Here is a 21,120-nt window from a genome sequence, read left to right on the forward strand (position 1 = left end):
AACTGAATAAAACTTTTGATTTAATCCCTTTAAAGCATCAAGTTTTCAAACTGATTGTCTTTAAGCTAACAATGTAACTTTGATAATGTTAATGCTTTTTAAGTATTAACACAGAATAATTAAAATTGTGTGATAAAATCAGGGACAAATTAAGTGTCATATTAATCGATATTTATTTTATACTTGTACCCAATAAACGTTTTGTTATATTTATTATTTTTATAACTAAGTAAACCAAGTGTTATGTTAGTGACGTGTATGTAAGTCTATCTAAACATACCTAAACTCCATAATTAATTGAGTTTTTAATATATGGCGTGATAGCTCTGAATTAACGCTGATGGGCACTAGAAATTTATAATTTATAATTCATAAATTAATTATTTTATATGTATTTTAGCAATATAATATTCCTTAAATTTTTTCTTTATTTTATAATTATATTAAAATATAATTAAATTTTTCTTATATCCCCTTTGATAATATTTGAAGCACGCATTCTGTCAATGTTATGTCAAACATCATAAGGTTACATTAAAAAACTTAACAAAAGTCAGGATTACTTATTATGGTGGTTAAGCATTCTTAAATTTCTAACTCTCCGCGCAATTTTAATATTTTTTCTTTCATAAGAACGTTCTTCTGACATTAACAAACACAATAAAAAAATAATTTCCGAAATCGGTCAAGCAGTTTACGCGTACATATTATATAGATATAATACAATTTAATGATGAAAGCAGTTTAGTCAGTAAATTACAAATTAAATTTTCCACGAAATCAAAGAAAAAAATGCAATTATAAAATTCTCAATCGATCTTAGTAAAAAAACGGTTGTAACAAAGGTACCTAGTAAATTTTGAGACTGCCCATAAAAATAGTTCGTCGTATCAATAACAACTGACTTTGGCACCTTTGTACATGTCACAGATAAAATAGACATTGTTTTGACGGCGGCCGACTGGAACTTGAAAATGGAATTGATGGAAAATGAACTGAATATTCAGCATTTATTGAGTTTGAAAAGATTTTCATATCAACTGTTATTGGCATTTTAAAGTCAGATATTTTGTTTCATTTTTCAATACTAAAAAGATTTATTGACTTATAATTTCAAAAATGAATGCAGATCGTATACAACCAAAGGAATTCATAAGTCTGCATATCATTGTTAAATGCATTTTTGTTGTTTTGGGTTATTTCTCATTATTTAACTTGACAATGTTTTGGATCGAACACAATCAACATACAACAACAAATATTTAAAAAGCTGTATGAGTAACTAGAAATGAGATAAGCTTTACATACAATATATGTTAGAAGTCCAGAATTATGTATTGGGGATTATTATAATTTTTAACGTATAGACGCATGTCTTCTTTTCTTTTTTTTTTTCAGGAACGCGTTTCTAATCCATAAAATATGTCTATGTACTACTATCACATAGATGCAGAGCTTTAGAGTGGACATAGAATTGTAATGACAGAATATTTAGTCTACAGTATATAATCAAACTACTTTAATATTATTTTCAGGTCAAAGCTGCAACCCCGAAAATGGATAAGAACGGTTACTTTTCCTACGTATCATCCACCGCTAAGAAGAAAAAAATAAGCTTGATGCAACCTCGACCTCCACGGATGGCTTTTGAGGAAAAGCGTAGGCCAGGGGTGGCTGAAAGGATCGACAGTTCGGCTGTAAACGCCGGAGAACACAGACGTGTGGAGGCTATGTCGCACCGTGTTTTGACAGATGCGCCACGCGCGCGTTTGTTTACGCAACTTGAAAGTTATCAACCACGATACCATACGATACGTGAAAATAGTGATAGAAAAGTGGAAAGTGAGTGCAAAAGAAGAAGGAATGACCAGAGAAAAGGACATCAAAGTACAGTCAGGTAGATTATTATCTTTTTCAGTATTTTATTTAAAACAAAAAAATGGTATCACTTTAACCTGCGTGTGCGACAACTTTCAAAAGAATCCTTAAAAAAGATAAGAATCCGAAATGCACTAGAAAGTATAAATAAAAATGTTTATTATTTGTTTAGACAAGTATATAAATTAATTTATTAAAAAAAAACATATGTGCAATTCACACATGGTAGAAGTGAAACCTTCAAAAATCATATGATGAATTGATGTTTCTGTCTCTCTTTACCGCTGCATCTGGTTTGAAATCACGACGATTCGAAAGAAGTTTATCTATCTCATTTTCTCCCACGTTAAATCATATGAAATCATGTTTCTGTCTCTTTTTACTGTCGCTTTTTCGTTGCATCCGGTTTGAAATCACAACGATTCTAAAGAAGTTTCACTTCAAAAACGGGGCATAAATGTACTATATTGTTTAATTTATCTACCTATTTTATACTTGTCTCCTCACAAAACGACTGGTTTCAATAAAAGTTGGACTGTTCCCAAAGTATATACCATACTTGATTTAATTACAGATCACCTCGAAGTGTGGTATAAATATGATTAATTGTATCTTTTAAATTCCGAAATAATTAATAAACTTACTGAAACAAGTGTCCAATTGCATCATTATCAGATACATATAAGTCCAAATGATTAGGTCCAATTTTGAAGTCTGTTACAAAAGTAAAGTACTGATCAACGTATGTAAATGTAATTAAATATTTGAATTTAGAATACGTAATGGATTAAACTGTTTCGGTTTCCGATTTGGGATCATCCGGAAATGAATATTAATGATTATGACGTGTTGATAGTTGATTGGTCGTGTTAGGTTATTTTGATAGGATTCGTTTGATTCTATTTATACAAATAGCATGTCTTGTCAACATATTTATCACATTGAAATGTAAAAATGGATTATTACATATTTTCTCATAAATAAATTCATTTCATAATTTATTTCACAAAGAAGTACGATATATAATTCTTGTTTTTTACTACGCTGTTAAATCCATGTTTGAGGTTTTTGCTTAAATACAAATAAAAGAAAAATTATTGTAAACTTTTTAGACGCTGACACGTTTTAATAATTGACGAGATACAATATCTTGATTTCAATTTGATGACGTACCTACACTTGTCAAAGAGATTTTAAGATTGTATATAGGCCATCATCCCCTAAACTACTATTTCAGTGACAAGTAATTTTTTTTGTTTTTATTTGTAAATTTTTGATTTTATTAATCAAAACTGTGTTTGGGGGTTGGGTACGCCAGGCTTCATTGACCTATGGCATCAAAGTTCCATCAAATAATTATTGCTTCGGTCGCTTTGACCACTACTGGGAAGTGAGTTTCTTAGACTGCCTCTATTATATCCCTCAGTGGAATATGGAAGAAGTATTTAACTATAGTTAGTCTGAATACGTTCGCGCGTCTCAATCAATCTCTCCTTACATGGTAAAGTGGTTTAAGCGACGTGCAATTTGGCACTTGAGAATTAAGATCAAAGGCGAATCTAGTGCTCTTGAGGAATCTTAGACTAGGTAATATGGCTAGACGTATAACATTAGATATATATCGTAAAAACAAACAAAAATCGGGATTTAATGAGAAAGTCATTCCACTGGGAAAGTTGGCTCTTAATCTGGAGTCTGATAGAATGAATTAATTCTGGTAGAATTATGCCTACAATAGCTAAATTATATGCATATATATTCTAAGATATAAACATCACTGGTGAGTTGATTTTGTATGGCAATGTTAGTCCGATGGATTATAATATAGAAAGTTACACGATGCATTCTATACCTACATTGCTTTGGACTTGTTGGACTGTTCCCAAAGTATATACCATACTTGATTTAATTACAGATCACCTCGAAGTGTGGTATAAATATGATTAATTGTATCTTTTAAATTCCGAAATAATTAATAAACTTACTGAAACAAGTGTCCAATTGCATCATTATCAGATACATATAAGTCCAAATGATTAGGTCCAATTTTGAAGTCTGTTACAAAAGTAAAGTACTGATCAACGTATGTAAATGTAATTAAATATTTGAATTTAGAATACGTAATGGATTAAACTGTTTCGGTTTCCGATTTGGGATCATCCGGAAATGAATATTAATGATTATGACGTGTTGATAGTTGATTGGTCGTGTTAGGTTATTTTGATAGGATTCGTTTGATTCTATTTATACAAATAGCATGTCTTGTCAACATATTTATCACATTGAAATGTAAAAATGGATTATTACATATTTTCTCATAAATAAATTCATTTCATAATTTATTTCACAAAGAAGTACGATATATAATTCTTGTTTTTTACTACGCTGTTAAATCCATGTTTGAGGTTTTTGCTTAAATACAAATAAAAGAAAAATTATTGTAAACTTTTTAGACGCTGACACGTTTTAATAATTGACGAGATACAATATCTTGATTTCAATTTGATGACGTACCTACACTTGTCAAAGAGATTTTAAGATTGTATATAGGCCATCATCCCCTAAACTACTATTTCAGTGACAAGTAATTTTTTTTGTTTTTATTTGTAAATTTTTGATTTTATTAATCAAAACTGTGTTTGGGGGTTGGGTACGCCAGGCTTCATTGACCTATGGCATCAAAGTTCCATCAAATAATTATTGCTTCGGTCGCTTTGACCACTACTGGGAAGTGAGTTTCTTAGACTGCCTCTATTATATCCCTCAGTGGAATATGGAAGAAGTATTTAACTATAGTTAGTCTGAATACGTTCGCGCGTCTCAATCAATCTCTCCTTACATGGTAAAGTGGTTTAAGCGACGTGCAATTTGGCACTTGAGAATTAAGATCAAAGGCGAATCTAGTGCTCTTGAGGAATCTTAGACTAGGTAATATGGCTAGACGTATAACATTAGATATATATCGTAAAAACAAACAAAAATCGGGATTTAATGAGAAAGTCATTCCACTGGGAAAGTTGGCTCTTAATCTGGAGTCTGATAGAATGAATTAATTCTGGTAGAATTATGCCTACAATAGCTAAATTATATGCATATATATTCTAAGATATAAACATCACTGGTGAGTTGATTTTGTATGGCAATGTTAGTCCGATGGATTATAATATAGAAAGTTACACGATGCATTCTATACCTACATTGCTTTGGACTTGTTGGACTGTTCCCAAAGTATATACCATACTTGATTTAATTACAGATCACCTCGAAGTGTGGTATAAATATGATTAATTGTATCTTTTAAATTCCGAAATAATTAATAAACTTACTGAAACAAGTGTCCAATTGCATCATTATCAGATACATATAAGTCCAAATGATTAGGTCCAATTTTGAAGTCTGTTACAAAAGTAAAGTACTGATCAACGTATGTAAATGTAATTAAATATTTGAATTTAGAATACGTAATGGATTAAACTGTTTCGGTTTCCGATTTGGGATCATCCGGAAATGAATATTAATGATTATGACGTGTTGATAGTTGATTGGTCGTGTTAGGTTATTTTGATAGGATTCGTTTGATTCTATTTATACAAATAGCATGTCTTGTCAACATATTTATCACATTGAAATGTAAAAATGGATTATTACATATTTTCTCATAAATAAATTCATTTCATAATTTATTTCACAAAGAAGTACGATATATAATTCTTGTTTTTTACTACGCTGTTAAATCCATGTTTGAGGTTTTTGCTTAAATACAAATAAAAGAAAAATTATTGTAAACTTTTTAGACGCTGACACGTTTTAATAATTGACGAGATACAATATCTTGATTTCAATTTGATGACGTACCTACACTTGTCAAAGAGATTTTAAGATTGTATATAGGCCATCATCCCCTAAACTACTATTTCAGTGACAAGTAATTTTTTTTGTTTTTATTTGTAAATTTTTGATTTTATTAATCAAAACTGTGTTTGGGGGTTGGGTACGCCAGGCTTCATTGACCTATGGCATCAAAGTTCCATCAAATAATTATTGCTTCGGTCGCTTTGACCACTACTGGGAAGTGAGTTTCTTAGACTGCCTCTATTATATCCCTCAGTGGAATATGGAAGAAGTATTTAACTATAGTTAGTCTGAATACGTTCGCGCGTCTCAATCAATCTCTCCTTACATGGTAAAGTGGTTTAAGCGACGTGCAATTTGGCACTTGAGAATTAAGATCAAAGGCGAATCTAGTGCTCTTGAGGAATCTTAGACTAGGTAATATGGCTAGACGTATAACATTAGATATATATCGTAAAAACAAACAAAAATCGGGATTTAATGAGAAAGTCATTCCACTGGGAAAGTTGGCTCTTAATCTGGAGTCTGATAGAATGAATTAATTCTGGTAGAATTATGCCTACAATAGCTAAATTATATGCATATATATTCTAAGATATAAACATCACTGGTGAGTTGATTTTGTATGGCAATGTTAGTCCGATGGATTATAATATAGAAAGTTACACGATGCATTCTATAACTTTTTTGTACAGATACACCTTATGTATATTAGGTTAGTACATTGGAATACAGTTTATTTGGAGGTTCTGTAAACTCTAAATAGCCACTATGAAAGCCACCATTTCGCAAAACTCCAACACAGTTCATGTAAAATATTAAAAATATTAATTTTATTTTTGATAAATAAAAAAAATATATATCAATATGTCCTCATCTTAGTCGTAAGATAACATATAATACAGCTTTACCTATATAACACACAGGATATAAAGCTTTGACCACGAGTTTGCGATACTGAAGAAAATTAAAAAAGTTTTAATTATATTGTTTTCAAGTTATTGGTTACCTTGATAGCCTTTATGAGTTCGGCTTTCGTTGACTTAAAAACTTTTTTCAGCACATATTAATACAATAAATTATTTATTTAACCGTAAAATAGGTTGTCAGTTTAAAATAATATATTTCGATGTATTCTAAGATAGGTAAGTAACAGAAGCAATGTTGGCCTAGTGGTTTCAGCGACTCTCATTCCTCCGGTCGTAGGTTCAAACCCGCGCTTTTCACACTCGATCGAACGGTAAAGAAAAGATGAAATAATGATCTATTACTTATGAAATAAATGATCTCGAAAATTAAAAGATTTAAAATTTAGGGGAATCTTAATAGGTATATATAGAATATTTGAATGATTGCAGTAAGAATAAATTATCAGACAAAACAACGTAATCGATATAAATTACGTAAAAGATATTCTTTATAATGTAAGCTTACATATCGTGCCCTCCGGGTCATTTAGCATATCAGAAAATAATTTACCATAAATCGAGTTAAACACATGATTTTCTGCAATTTTTAAAAGGTCCCTTGAATTATGGAAAGCACCTGTCAAATTACCGCGCAAGTTAATAATGCGTTGGAGAATTTATGAGGTTCTTATATTGTAAGAGACCTCTTGATGTGCTTAATAATTTCTCTTTGAACTTATACGCGATTAAATTGACGTATAGTCGAATTACATAACTTTGTCATTTTAGAATTTGACTGCGATTGTCGGTCAAAAGTGGATGGGCCCCTATTTAATGATTTTATTTTAACTCTAAAAGAAGGTATAAAACCTTATTATTTTTTATTTTATATAAAATAAAATAAAAGAATTATAAAACTATTATAAAATAAAAGATATACATATTAATCAATATTTTTTTACTTTCTTATTCAGAATATGATACGATTTCGATTTTTTTGTCTAACGTTTCATTATTGTCTCTTATTATGAGGATCCGGACAGGATCTAGGAGAAGTCGAGTGTTCTTTGAGTTTTCTAGCCTCTTTGAAAGTATAGTACATTTTAATGCGCTTGATTTCGGATAGCATAAATTGCCGGATTACTAAAAAACCTTAGACCTCTTTGACTTATCAGACTTCATATCCTATGACCCCCGCAAGGGGCAGAGGTCGTTTACAGGGTTACATCGAGTTCGATCATCATCCTCGCATTTTACGCGCACGTTGTTGTAAATAATCTTTTAACACGTTTTGAATTTGTTTAAAGCTATAAAAGAAAGATTACGTTGTCATAATTATAATCAAGCAAGTAATCCCGGGCAAGGGCTTACACAGTATGTATTAGCATTGACGGACCCAGACGAATCGATTCAAAATCAGTTCACGTACCAGTACATTAGCTAACACAGTCAGGATTAATTAGGGCACTGACTTGTAATCTAGGTGTGAACTAGCTATGTATGATTAAGTCTAATTAGCACTAATTACAGACTATCGATTTGAGATGGAATCGAATTTCTTAACGTATAGAATGTGTGTTTTTTTACTTATAAGGACAGTGTTGTACCGAAGACCTATACTATACGCCTAGTAGATCTATTGATCTTCTTCGCCTTGTCGTCCAGGGGAAGGTGGAAGGCACTAGACCACGCGGCAGGTGACCTACACGTTGGACTGATCAGATTAAGTCTGCCGTAGGAGAATCAGTGCAGCAGGATGACCTCCAATAGGCAACAATGGCGGAACGTCGTGAAACGCATTACATCTGCGCCTTCTAACCCATAGCGATCACGACCGCTCTGGCAAGAGCGTACCGAATGAGAAGAAGAAGATCTTCTAACTTCTTCTTCTAGTTAGTGTAGCTAATAATATGTAATCCAAATCAAAATCTTCCACCACGACCTGGAGCTCCCTACCCCAATTAATGAAGCTGCGGTAGGCCCACTTCCAAGGCTAAAAACCATCCAAACCCGTTATTACGTAACAACGTCAACTATTCCCGACCAAAAAGACCCGTCGAAGTGGATCCAGATGTTGGAATAAAAATTAAAATCTAAAACAGTATTAGTACTGTTGATTACTGTTGTTATTGGTACCTTGAAGCAGGTATTAATTATTGTTATTTAAAAACACAAATAGTTTCCAACAATTTGAAAAATTAATTCAGTTATCAAAAAAATTATGCTTTCTAAAGGTTTTTAATAAATAACGAAACAGGATTCACCAGTTCCCACGCATGTAACGTCTTAAATTAATAACAAAATTAGATCAAACAAAATTCTCATCAAGCCGATGGGTTTGGAGAGACGAATATTCGAGTCGTGTCTGAGATTAGTAGGCAAGTTTTATTGGCACCGACGGAGTTTCGAACCTACTTACCAACTTTGAGCTCAATCCCGCGCTGACATACAAATGTACGGCATTTTATTGATTCAAGATTTAGTTTAACTCGGCTGCTATTTTTATAACGCGTTTGTCTTTTCGGAACAACAAATCCTAAAAATGGTCGTTCTTGATAGATTGTTTATAGTCATACCAAATCCGAACGTCACCTGAATATTATGCTATTTTCAAACCGATAAGATATATTGGCCTTCTAAAAATTATTATAAGATCATTGCCAGCTCTACACTTTTAAGCTAGAATTTCTTAGGATTAAGATGAACTACTGTTCTACTAACAGTGACTTCTAGATATATATCTGCCCATTTTGGTATGTTCTTATGGCATACCGATAAGAACAATAATATGTTATTAGTACAGACAAAGTCACCTTCATGGCAATACTGATAGATTGAATAGATTGGAAAAAAAATCTGATGGGGTTATGCCCCATACGTTCGTCAAGAAGACTTTATACGTGTAGGTTACCCTAAGATCTTATACTTGCTTAAAATGATTATTAAGAATATTCATAGCGCTAAATCACCTGCATCAGGAGCCCATCCCCATACACACACATACCCTCTTATACACCATCACACAACCGAGTTGAATCTCATTATTTTTAGTTAAACGTAATTTATTTATTTTGTTAATGTTTGAATCTTTTTTTAATATTGTGATTTCTATCTTTGGCTATGTATTTAGTTTAATTGATACATGTATAATTTATCTAAGCTGTAGGATTACGTTAAATAAAACTCATTCAACCCTGGCGAAAAAACAAAAGAACAAGAAATTAATCAACCCTAAAACTAATAACAAATTCACAAACTAGAAAGATTTCTCAATAAATACTAAATAAAGCGTGAAACGTTCGCTTTGAGTTGTGCAATATTAATGCTTACATGAGCCACGACTGCAGAGTTTCTCAGCTAAATTACTGAGCAGACATTACAGTTCTGCACGTATTTTAGCTCGACTTGTTTACGAGATTAGCTCTTAGCAAAATCATCTTGGGTCGGTGACACCCTTTCAATTACTAGATCGAACTCTGATATGAGATTGTAAAGGTTAAATTTAAAAACAACCCTAGGCTATATTGTTTAGAAAAATAATTTTAATATATTGTGTGGTCTAACGTCTCTTTGGCGGGCATAACAAACCTATTATTATTAGGCGGGTGATAAAACTGGGGTCTCAATCAATCAAGGCGCAGTCTTCAGTCAGGTCTTAAAATTTACTCTCATCAAAGGAACCCAAGTATCCTGATGGACTATGATGGACATCTAATATACTTGTTATTTACACATATATGTATTCTTATTTACCTATACACTAATTATTTTACGTAGAACATAGAATGGACCACATTTAAGTATTAAATCTCGTTTATTTTAACGCTCTATACAAATATAATTTTTCGTAACGGTTGAAAATACGTATTTGGTACGCAATCAACATAAACTACAGAGGCAACAGGCGGCTATATAATTATCATCCAGGCAACACTAGTAAGGTCAATAAAATACATTGTTGACTTATGCCCAAATCCAATAACCTATCTCAATCCATTTTTGACCATCTGAGATAGACATCTTAATCCAAATATTTATAAAAGTAAACTAATAACCAATCGGATTGTAATAGCCATCTGTCGTAACAAGCTATCCATCGTAGGTCGGATCCGTGTATGTGGATATACCTTTATATGAAAATAACAGTTCAGCTGTGCCAATGTCCAATATTAAGATTTTAACTTACACCAGTTTTAAAATACATAATTAAAAATTTGATATGTTTTAAATATAGCCATTATGTATTAATATTATTTGTACGGTTTTATGTTCTTTATTTGGTTTATATTTATTATCAAAATATATGAGTGTAAAGAGCGAAGAGATTGCATACTATCCGTCGCCAAAAATGGATTGTCTAGGGTTTGGTTTTTGGGATGCAGAAAGGAGATCGATCGACTGTCACGGTCTGATCGCAGATTGAAAACAATCTGAGATTGTGGTTTAATTATTGGGTTCGGGCGTTAAATAACAAAAACGAAATAAAAAGCTAAGTGTTATAATTATGTTATACATTTAAGTTTTACTTGACGTTTGTTTGATGCGCATCAAAAAGTACATATTATAATTATTGGTAACTGTTGGATTACAATGCTACAAGCACATAGGTCGGTGCATAAAAAGTACCATATCATGATTGATCACATGTGATTATGGGGAAAGTTTCAAGCAACGAGCACTTGTGAAAGTACAGTAATTGTACGGGTAATAATCGATCTTCCTTTTCAAATGCCAATCTTCTTGGACTTTTTCTTTTATATTTATGACATTGCTACTACGACAAACATAATATGAATTAAACTAAGAAATAATTTTATTGCATTTCTTTATTATACAACGTAGGTTCCTTCCGTCTGTATGAATGCCATAAAATTCAATTTGATTCGATTCGCGAATAGACAGAGTGTCTTTCTAGGAAGGTTTTGATGTTATATATATAGTTCTTTTTTCATTGAATGTAATGAGTCTGTTGAAGAGGTAATAAAATCTTTCCACAATCCTCGAGCGAACCTGCTTTGGAAGCTATTTAAAATTTAAATTTTTTAATTAGTCTAGTGATTAGAATCCGTAGCTTATGAGGGTTCATATCCGTAGGAAAACTGAATCTTTAGCAGTCCTTGATTAAAGTAATTATTTATTACAATGTTTAATACTGAAATTCATTTTAACATTGTCAATTACATTTTCAGTAAATGTATTGGATATTGATAAATTCAGAGGGCGCTTTAAAAAAAAAGTAACATTACATGTAATTATTGATAAATAGATTTACGCCGATATAAGCCGTAAGCTTCACCTCAACCCTGTACCCTATTTCTTACAAAATACATAGGTGCATAAAATATGTTTATAAAAAATTTCACATCCCTGAGGCCTTTGCAATCACAATACTACATTTTCATTATGAAAACTCGTGATTTTATACTCATTATATTCCGCGTCTGGTTTTAAATAGATGCGGTGTGATGCACACGAAATAATGAGGTTTTATATTATTTCCAATACCATTACTGTTGGCGACTCATAAATAGAAATATAAATATATTATAAGTTAGGTTTGAAAATTGTAACTCTATAGATAGAAATTATGTGCGAGTGTTAAGAGTTATAAGTTAGACAAAATATGTATACAGATTTAAGTGAGAAATATGGTTCATTTATGAATGTAAATATCTTAAATAAATAAATAGAATACTTCGCCGAATAAAAGGGTCACAGCTCTCGACGCGGTATACCGGCGCAAATGTATATAAGCGTAGCTCTCGTCGCGGTATACTCGTGGAGTACTTAAGCTCGGCGCGGGCAGTCTCGGTTCAGACTTGACACGGTGCACACGCGCAGTCGCGGTTCAGACTTGACACGGTGCACACGGGCAGTCTCAGTTCAGACAGTGGCAGTCGCGGTTCAGACTTGACACGGTGCACACGGGCAGTCTCAGTTCAGACAGTGGCAGTCGCGGTTCAGACTTGACACGGTGCACACGCGCAGTCTCGGTTCAGACTTGACACGGTGCAGACGCGCGTAGAGACTCGGGCTCTTTCCTTTATCCCGTGACAACGAGCTGTGATCCACGAATAATCGGCGAAGGAAGAAACAAGAACAAGCCGCAGTTTCATTTCAAGACAACATCTACAATTACGCACTAGCAGGGGTGCGTGGGTCGAGGCGGTACCAGCGTTACGTCGAGCCGTCTTGACAAACGAGTACGAAGTCAAACCCCACCGGTATACAAAGCCGCACCGAGGTTACTTAGGTTACCGCACGGGTGTTATCAAACGAACACGATTTAAACGTACTATACCGTGCGGGCCTTAGTATATCTGCGAGTGTCGACGGTGGGTGATTGGCACGCATTCAATAGTGGTCCTTCGAGCCGGATCCTGCAGCAATAGTGGAGTGAATCAAGAAGTGAATATTGCGAGAAGAAAATGCCAATCACAAGATCACAGAATGGGATGCAGCGAGGAGAATCGACGTTGACTGTTACCTCCGCCACTAGGTCCGAAGTTCGGACCACAGGCGAAGAGAAAACGATCGAGCAGTCCACGTCGACGAGCGCAGCCAGCCAATCAGAGCAAGCATTGACTCTGATACCAGCGGATTATACCCGGCGGGCCGCATCGAGAACCGTATCAAAAGCCAGCTCAAGAAGACTAGCCGAGGCCAGAGAAGAGTTGGCTCGCTGCGAACTGCGGGAAGCGCAGGCTGCAGCACACCTGGCCAGATTACGATTAGAAGCGGAAACGGAAGAGGGAGACTCCGTTATAGAAGATGTCAACTATGAACATGAAGAAAAGGTAGCAAACTGGATACGCTCATCGGCACAAAAGCCAGAAGAAATAGAAACAAAGAGCGACATTCGAGCAATAGCCGACGCAATAAAGGAAGTCATGACGAACCATGTAATGCCGCAACCGAAATACATTCAAGAGCTGCCAATATTTGAAGGGGATAGCTCCGAATGGACGGCGTTCCGGGTCGTATACGAAGATACATGTCCCATGTTCTCGGACATTCAGAACATGGCGCGGCTACGTAAAGCGATAAAAGGCACGGCAAGAGAGAGTATTAAGAGCCTCTTGTACTCAGAAGCGAAGCCAGAAGAAGTTATTAACGCTTTACGCCGAAGATTTGGTAGACCCGACGCATTGGTGTTAGCCGAACTTGAAAAATTAAAAGCGCTGCACAGAACGACGGAGAATCCTAGAGATATATGCGTTTTCGCAAGCCAAATAAACAACAGTGTGGCCGCCATAAAAGGATTGAAAAAACCGCAATACCTGTACTCACCGGAAATCATGAAAATTATCATAGAGATGCCTGCGATTCTGAGGTTCAGATGGTACGACTACACGGCTGCGAGGGGAGAGGAATCGTTCTCAGATATTCAAACAATAAGCGACTTCCTCAATTTAGAAGCGGATAAATGCGGCGCATTCGCGGTACTCGAAAACAGAAAAAGTGTACAACCGAGCGCAACGATAAGAAGACCGGTGAAACAGGCTACTTTTAATATTGCTGAAAAGAGTAGACCAGAAGAAATCAAGTGCCCAGTTTGTGAAGGCAACCATAAGCTCAAAGACTGCCAAAGATTTCTGAATGCAGCAGTCAACGATAGATGGGAAATGGTTAAGAGGCTTAAGGTTTGCTTCAAGTGCCTCGTTGGAAAACATCGGAAAGAAACATGCCGAAGACCACCGTGCAAGTTATGTCGAAGATGGCATCACAGCTTATTACATGTGACATCGGAGAGCGAACAATGTCATGAAGACGCAGCGACCGAGACAGCAACGGTCAATACGATTAGTACTCCGAAGGCTATTTTAAAAATGCTTAAGGTGGAGATCTGTGGACCGACTGGGAGCAAACAAGTACTGGCGCTGCTAGATGAAGGCTCAACGGTGACACTGCTCGACGAAAATGTAGCTGCTAGCATCGGTATTAAGGGTCCTCGCGAAACCTTAAATATAGAAACTATCGGCGGAGGACAAATGAAAAATCACGAATCAATGATTGTAGATATCAAAGTGAAAGGGATAAGACAATGCGAGAAGAGCACACTTAAGCGGGCAAGGACTATCAAAGAGCTGAAATTAGCCCCACAACTCATCGATAAAACCCGACTTAAGAAGTGTCAGCACTTGCGGGGTTTACTGCAAGACGTTTGCTACAAAGCTGAGGCGCCGAAGCTGCTCATTGGCCAAGACAATTGGAAATATATTGTCTCGTTACAGATACGACGTGGAAAGCCAGGGCAGCCGGTGGCATCAAGAACAAAGTTAGGATGGGTTATCCATGGCTACGATAGCAACGGCGTGTTTCCGATGAATTATGTGAACACATGTGCACACGCAAGCGTCGTCGAAGACAAAATAAATCAGCCAGTGAGAGAACATGTTAATATTGAGTCTTTGTGGGTTCAGCCGAAGAAGCCTTCAACCGATATAGAACAGCAAGCACTAGAAATATTGGAAAGAAATAGTGAACAATTGGAAGATGATAGATCCGAGGTCGAACTATTGTGGAAACGGAAAGACGTACAACTTCCAAACAATTTCTCAGCGGCCTTCAACAGAATTCAAGGAATAGAGAAAAAACTGCGTGAGGACGCTAAGTTTAAAAATGAATATAGCACGCAAATAGATCTGTTGAAAAGAAACTACGCTGAAGAAGTAACAGCCGACTGCACATCGAACAAAAAGTGCTACCTGCCTCACTTCCCAGTGAAGAAAAAGCTAAGAATTGTGTTCGACGGTGCAGCCAATCACAACAGAGTCAGCCTCAACGACATTCTACTGTCCAGACCGGACTTCGGGACCGGTCTACAGTCAATATTAGGAGTGTTACTGCGAGTACGTCAAGGACTCCTATCGATAGCGGTCGATAAAAAAGAAATGTTACCGCGAGTGAATATATGTGAAGAAGACAGAAATAGTCTCAGGTTCCTTTGGCAAAAAGACAAGAAAGCGCTAGTGAAGGATAACAGAATGTTATCAGTGATTTTAGGAGCTGCGTCACCTTGTGCCACCATTTATATAAAAAACGAAAATGCAAAGGCCTTCGTACATAAATATCTAGAAGCGGCACAAGCAATAGAGCAATATCGCTATATGGATGACTATTTGCAAAGTTTTCACTGTGTCGACGATTACCAACGAGTTATACAGCCAGTCAACTTGATCCACATGAAGGCGCACTTTGAGTTAAAAGGATGGGCGTCGAACAAAAGAGTGATCGTTGAAGACGACACCGAAGCTCGGAAAAGCTACCTAAAACATATCGGTAGAATAAAAGACAATCGGCTGCCGCAATGTATGTCACTATTCTGCACTGAGGGGGAGCTGCATACTGTCGCAGACGCGAGTGAGACAGCGTATGCAGCCGTAACTGGAAGTAATGGAGAATACTTAGAAAACCTCGTTGATGCCAAGTCGAGAGTAAAGTCTCGGAAAACAATATCTACGCCGAGACTTGAAATGCAAGCAACCTTGTTGGGGACAGAACACATAGACAATTCACCAATCACGAACCTAGCTGAGAATTCGAAAAAGGAGACGCTAAAACCAAACTACATTCTCATTGGACGATCCAGTGGAGCTGCGCGCATACTACATTTTCCTGATGCAAAGCTGGTGGGCAGAAAAGATTTGAAGTCCGTCCATCGACTCCCTGATCACTTTCGGAAGAGATTGCTACGGGAGTACTTGCCCAAACTACTGCCCAGGAAAACGAATAAACTACAGAAAGGCGAGCAGCTGCAACCAGGCGACGTGGTTTTTATAGTAAAACGCACGCTACCACGATGCACTTGGCCGAGGGGAATCATCGAAACTACATACCTCGGGCCCGACGGAATAACCAAAATCGTGGACGTCGCAACCACAGGGGGAGTGTTACGAAGACCATCGTCGAGGATCCTGATCTTGGTGCCTGCGGAGTCGCCGTGCAGAAACGACGGTGCTGCGCACGAGGGGGAGAATGTTGGCGACTCATAAATAGAAATATAAATATATTATAAGTTAGGTTTGAAAATTGTAACTCTATAGATAGAAATTATGTGCGAGTGTTAAGAGTTATAAGTTAGACAAAATATGTATACAGATTTAAGTGAGAAATATGGTTCATTTATGAATGTAAATATCTTAAATAAATAAATAGAATACTTCGCCGAATAAAAGGGTCACAGCTCTCGACGCGGTATACCGGCGCAAATGTATATAAGCGTAGCTCTCGTCGCGGTATACTCGTGGAGTACTTAAGCTCGGCGCGGGCAGTCTCGGTTCAGACTTGACACGGTGCACACGCGCAGTCGCGGTTCAGACTTGACACGGTGCACACGGGCAGTCTCAGTTCAGACAGTGGCAGTCGCGGTTCAGACTTGACACGGTGCACACGGGCAGTCTCAGTTCAGACAGTGGCAGTCGCGGTTCAGACTTGACACGGTGCACACGCGCAGTCTCGGTTCAGACTTGACACGGTGCAGACGCGCGTAGAGACTCGGGCTCTTTCCTTTATCCCGTGACAACGAGCTGTGATCCACGAATAATCGGCGAAGGAAGAAACAAGAACAAGCCGCAGTTTCATTTCAAGACAACATCTACAATTACGCACTAGCAGGGGTGCGTGGGTCGAGGCGGTACCAGCGTTACGTCGAGCCGTCTTGACAAACGAGTACGCAGTCAAACCCCACCGGTATACAAAGCCGCACCGAGGTTACTTAGGTTACCGCACGGGTGTTATCAAACGAACACGATTTAAACGTACTGTACCGTGCGGGCCTGAGTATATCTGCGAGCGTCGGCGGTGGTGATTGGCTAACCAATCAATAATTACTGTTTACGGTGTGTAGCTTGATGATTTCACTTTTGTTTTTTTTGAAGTGGCCAGCGTGTCATTGCTTGCATTAATTCAAGATAATATAGTTTGTTATATATGGTAATAAAAAACATGTGTTTTAAAGATCTTTATTATAAGATGATTATAAGGGGGATTGAGTTAGGGGATTTGACCCATATTACCCCACCCCCAAAATTGTAAAATAAAACTTTATCTTGAACATTATACCGTAATTAATAAAATTGTGAAAGATAAAAATGACTCAAATCATCTGACAAACGCTTTCCTCTCCCAGCAAGCTGCTTATGTCTAAAGAAACCTAGGAGCCTAGTAAGGGAGCTGGAGACCCTGAATATAAAATTGATTAACACTTAAAAAGCAAAATTTATCCCATAGAAAATAAGTAATATGAAAGTGCCTTAAATTTGCAGAATGAACCCCTATACTAGAATTATGACTCTCATCCATAACTCTTGTATTCATACTCTTAATTTTGTTATATTGTATTTATGCTATTTTAATAAAAAAAAATCCCTAAAAATGTTATTGATTATTCTTGTATACAACATTTTCAATACACGCTTATCTACCCTAAACTTATGGCACATTTGCAATTCTTTAAATCGATTATATCGTTGCCATAGAATCGCTTATGTTATTATGTATTATTAAGATTGTCGAACTATTATCCAGAAACCGAATGCAAGCCAACTTATCTCGTAAACAGTTACTTGCATACTGTACCTACACCCAGCAATTACTAGACAATTATAGGGAGAATTAGATTAAATTATTAAATGTTATATTCGCCCATTACCACCACACTAAAAAAATAATTTTCATAAACCTTGTTAGGGTGTAAATTAAAAACTCGTCTCGTTCATTACGAGTAAAAGTAATAAAAAATCGCTAAAACCGTAAGTAAACTTGTTTGTATTGCTAAGCCTTCTCATTAAAGTCGGGCAAGAAATTTGCAATTAAATGCATTGCGCTAGTCCCTGACAGTACGGATTTTTCCAAACTAAGCCAATCTATATATCTATAAATTTGTTTGTAAGCAATCAGAATATTTTAAATAATTTCATCGTTAATGTAGATAGACTGGTGGAACTAGAAAGTACGATATCTGCTTATAAAATACAAGAAATAGATTCGATTGGACAAATAAAATCCAACCGAAGTGAAGTATCAGTCAGTGAGTGTTAGATATTTTATTTTAAAATTTAATATGTATAGTAAAAATCCTTTTAAGCAAGGAGTTCAGTTAAGTAGAGGTTTTTAAGCTATTACATAGATTTTTTTGTGGGCTTTCAGTGCGGCGATTGAATGGAGAAATACCGTAACGAAACAAAAACCTAACACACGATGACGTAATATGAGTGCGGCCAATATGATATAGAGCTGAACAGAAAGCATACTGCGTCTCACATCGGATTGCCGTGATCAGAGACGTAGCACAGGTGCGTTAGAGTGGAACAGCACGCATAGTGCGTGTTCACGTCTCTCTAACGAGATCGGTGACGCAGTGTAAGCGCCGCCGTTACAGCCGGTGCGCGTTAGAGTGAGACAGACTATATAGGCGTGTTAGTCTGATAGAGTGGTAGTTTGATAAATAAAAAATAAAGAAATAATTATAATTGCATAAGTTGATAAAAAATTCCAGGTACATAGCTTTACCGTGGCAGGCCCCGACTGCTATACGTTTTATTATTTAAATATCTATAATTAAAAATATATATTACAGGAATGACTTGTATTAGTTAAAAATAGTTCGGAAGTGATTATAATCTACCAACCTATTAATACAAATAAAATTTTAATATGATATGAATTTGATTTTTTTTTAATACAAAGGAAAAATACAGTAATTATACTTATTTAATTTATCAACGTGCGAAATGTGTAGATTAAAACGCTGAGCGTAAAATTTAATTAATTCCATAACTTAACGGTAATATATTTAAGCGTAAAAAATTAAAATAAAAACACGTAATAAAGCTAAATAGAGTTTCGGGAGGCTATCAGTCAAAATGATACCCAAGAGAACGGTTTTCCATCAATTTAATATTCCATTATGAGTTACCACTGCCCGCGGTACGAAATATTGAAACCACAATGCCAATTTTCGAAAAAGTTAGAATTTGACAGACTTTATTGGCGTTGTTTTGTTTTGTGTAATATATTTTTTTTAATTCCTATTTTTAGCAAAACCTATGTTTACATAAATTGTCGTAGGTACATGTTATAGAAGATTTTATAGAATTATCAGTAGATTTCGTAATAATGATGTTGTAGACTTAATAAATAAATACATAACTTTTATTACTTTTATTAGTCTGAGATTGTGGATACATTATTGGGTTCGGGCGTTAGTCACTGCCATTTTGTATCATTTAAGCTAAGACGGGAACGCCATATGTGAATGACATAATAATATGTATCATAGATATATTTATGAAAAATCTGATAAAAGAAAACTTACAATATCAACATTTTATGCTTAGCAATTCGTGTTTACGCTCAATAACGCTGGTGAAAATATACGGATTTCCTGACTCTAGTTATACCAGGACTGTATAAAACTTATGAAGCACAATCGCTAGGAAATACAATAAATCACGAAAGAGGTCGAATATGCCCCATTGGGACCAGAACTTTCTAAATGTTCTTGCCTTTTTTGCCACATAATGTATTTTCTGTGTTTTTTGATTTTTTAGTATCTGAAATGACGTAAATAAAGTTATTCGGAACTTCTAGGGACTAGAGAACGAAAAATTATTTAATGATAACATACAAATAGTCATATAAAAATCCAGTGGTACTACAACCTTGTAAAGTATGGGCCTGAGATTTAATAATAGGCAAGTAACAGGTGTGTGTATGTCTGATGAACCCTTTGATCTAAGGCATTTTTAATAATAATAATAATAATAAAATTTTTATTGTTTCTCAAATTTTTAACATCATTAAATGAGTATGAGACAACCCCCGTAAGTAGTCAAGAGACACTTGTGTTGGGGTTGGCTCGCTACTTCCCTTAACTAAACAAACTTTAACTAAATCTAAATCTAAATTAACTTAATCTATGAATGTGTGAATGTGTGTGTATGTGTGCATGTGTGTGAATGTGTGTGTATGTGTGCATGTGTGTGCTGTGTGTGAGCGAGTGTGCACGCTGTCAAGTTCATAATACGGCCCGTCTCAAACTAGCGAACTCGCACCAAAATGTGCTCAGTTTCCTCGTATGTTAGAGTTCTCAGCCACCCTACTACAACCTTTTTACAATCATACAAAACTCTATGATGAAGTCGGAGTTTAGAGTTCAATTGGTTGTAAATATATGCAGACTGACTCACGTACTGACGGCTGGCAAAATTTGAATGGACCATTACGGAGCGGGCCACATTACCACTCCGTCTTGTATCCTGGCTAGCAGAATTAAAAGGAACACATTTATGCAGATATAAGGTGACATTTAAAAGATATAATTGCCTTACCGATAACAATCCACTTGATCTGTACAAGTTAACTGTGGGATATCGATATGGTTTAAAATACATCACTTTTATTAGAGACCGCTGCGCTCTTTCCAGCTCAAGAAGTTTAGTTTTTGTGGCACCACCCCATACTGGTATGCAATACGTAA

At 35.7% G+C, this 21,120-nt stretch overlaps 1 protein-coding gene across 1 annotated transcript in view; it reads left to right on the top strand.

The window, feature by feature from the left end:
- Positions 1 to 21,120, top strand: part of LOC110996284 (kinesin-like protein CG14535) — a 194,721-nt gene that overhangs the window by 32,641 nt on the left and 140,960 nt on the right. The window contains exon 2 of the mRNA XM_045629420.1: positions 1,536 to 1,897. Coding sequence (XP_045485376.1) covers positions 1,557 to 1,897 — 341 coding nt within the window. The 5' untranslated portion in view covers positions 1,536 to 1,556. The remainder of the gene's footprint in view (positions 1 to 1,535; positions 1,898 to 21,120) is intronic.

Source organism: Pieris rapae, chromosome 9 (genome assembly GCF_905147795.1).
Source record: "Pieris rapae chromosome 9, ilPieRapa1.1, whole genome shotgun sequence".
Taxonomy (NCBI): Eukaryota; Metazoa; Arthropoda; class Insecta; order Lepidoptera; family Pieridae; genus Pieris; species Pieris rapae.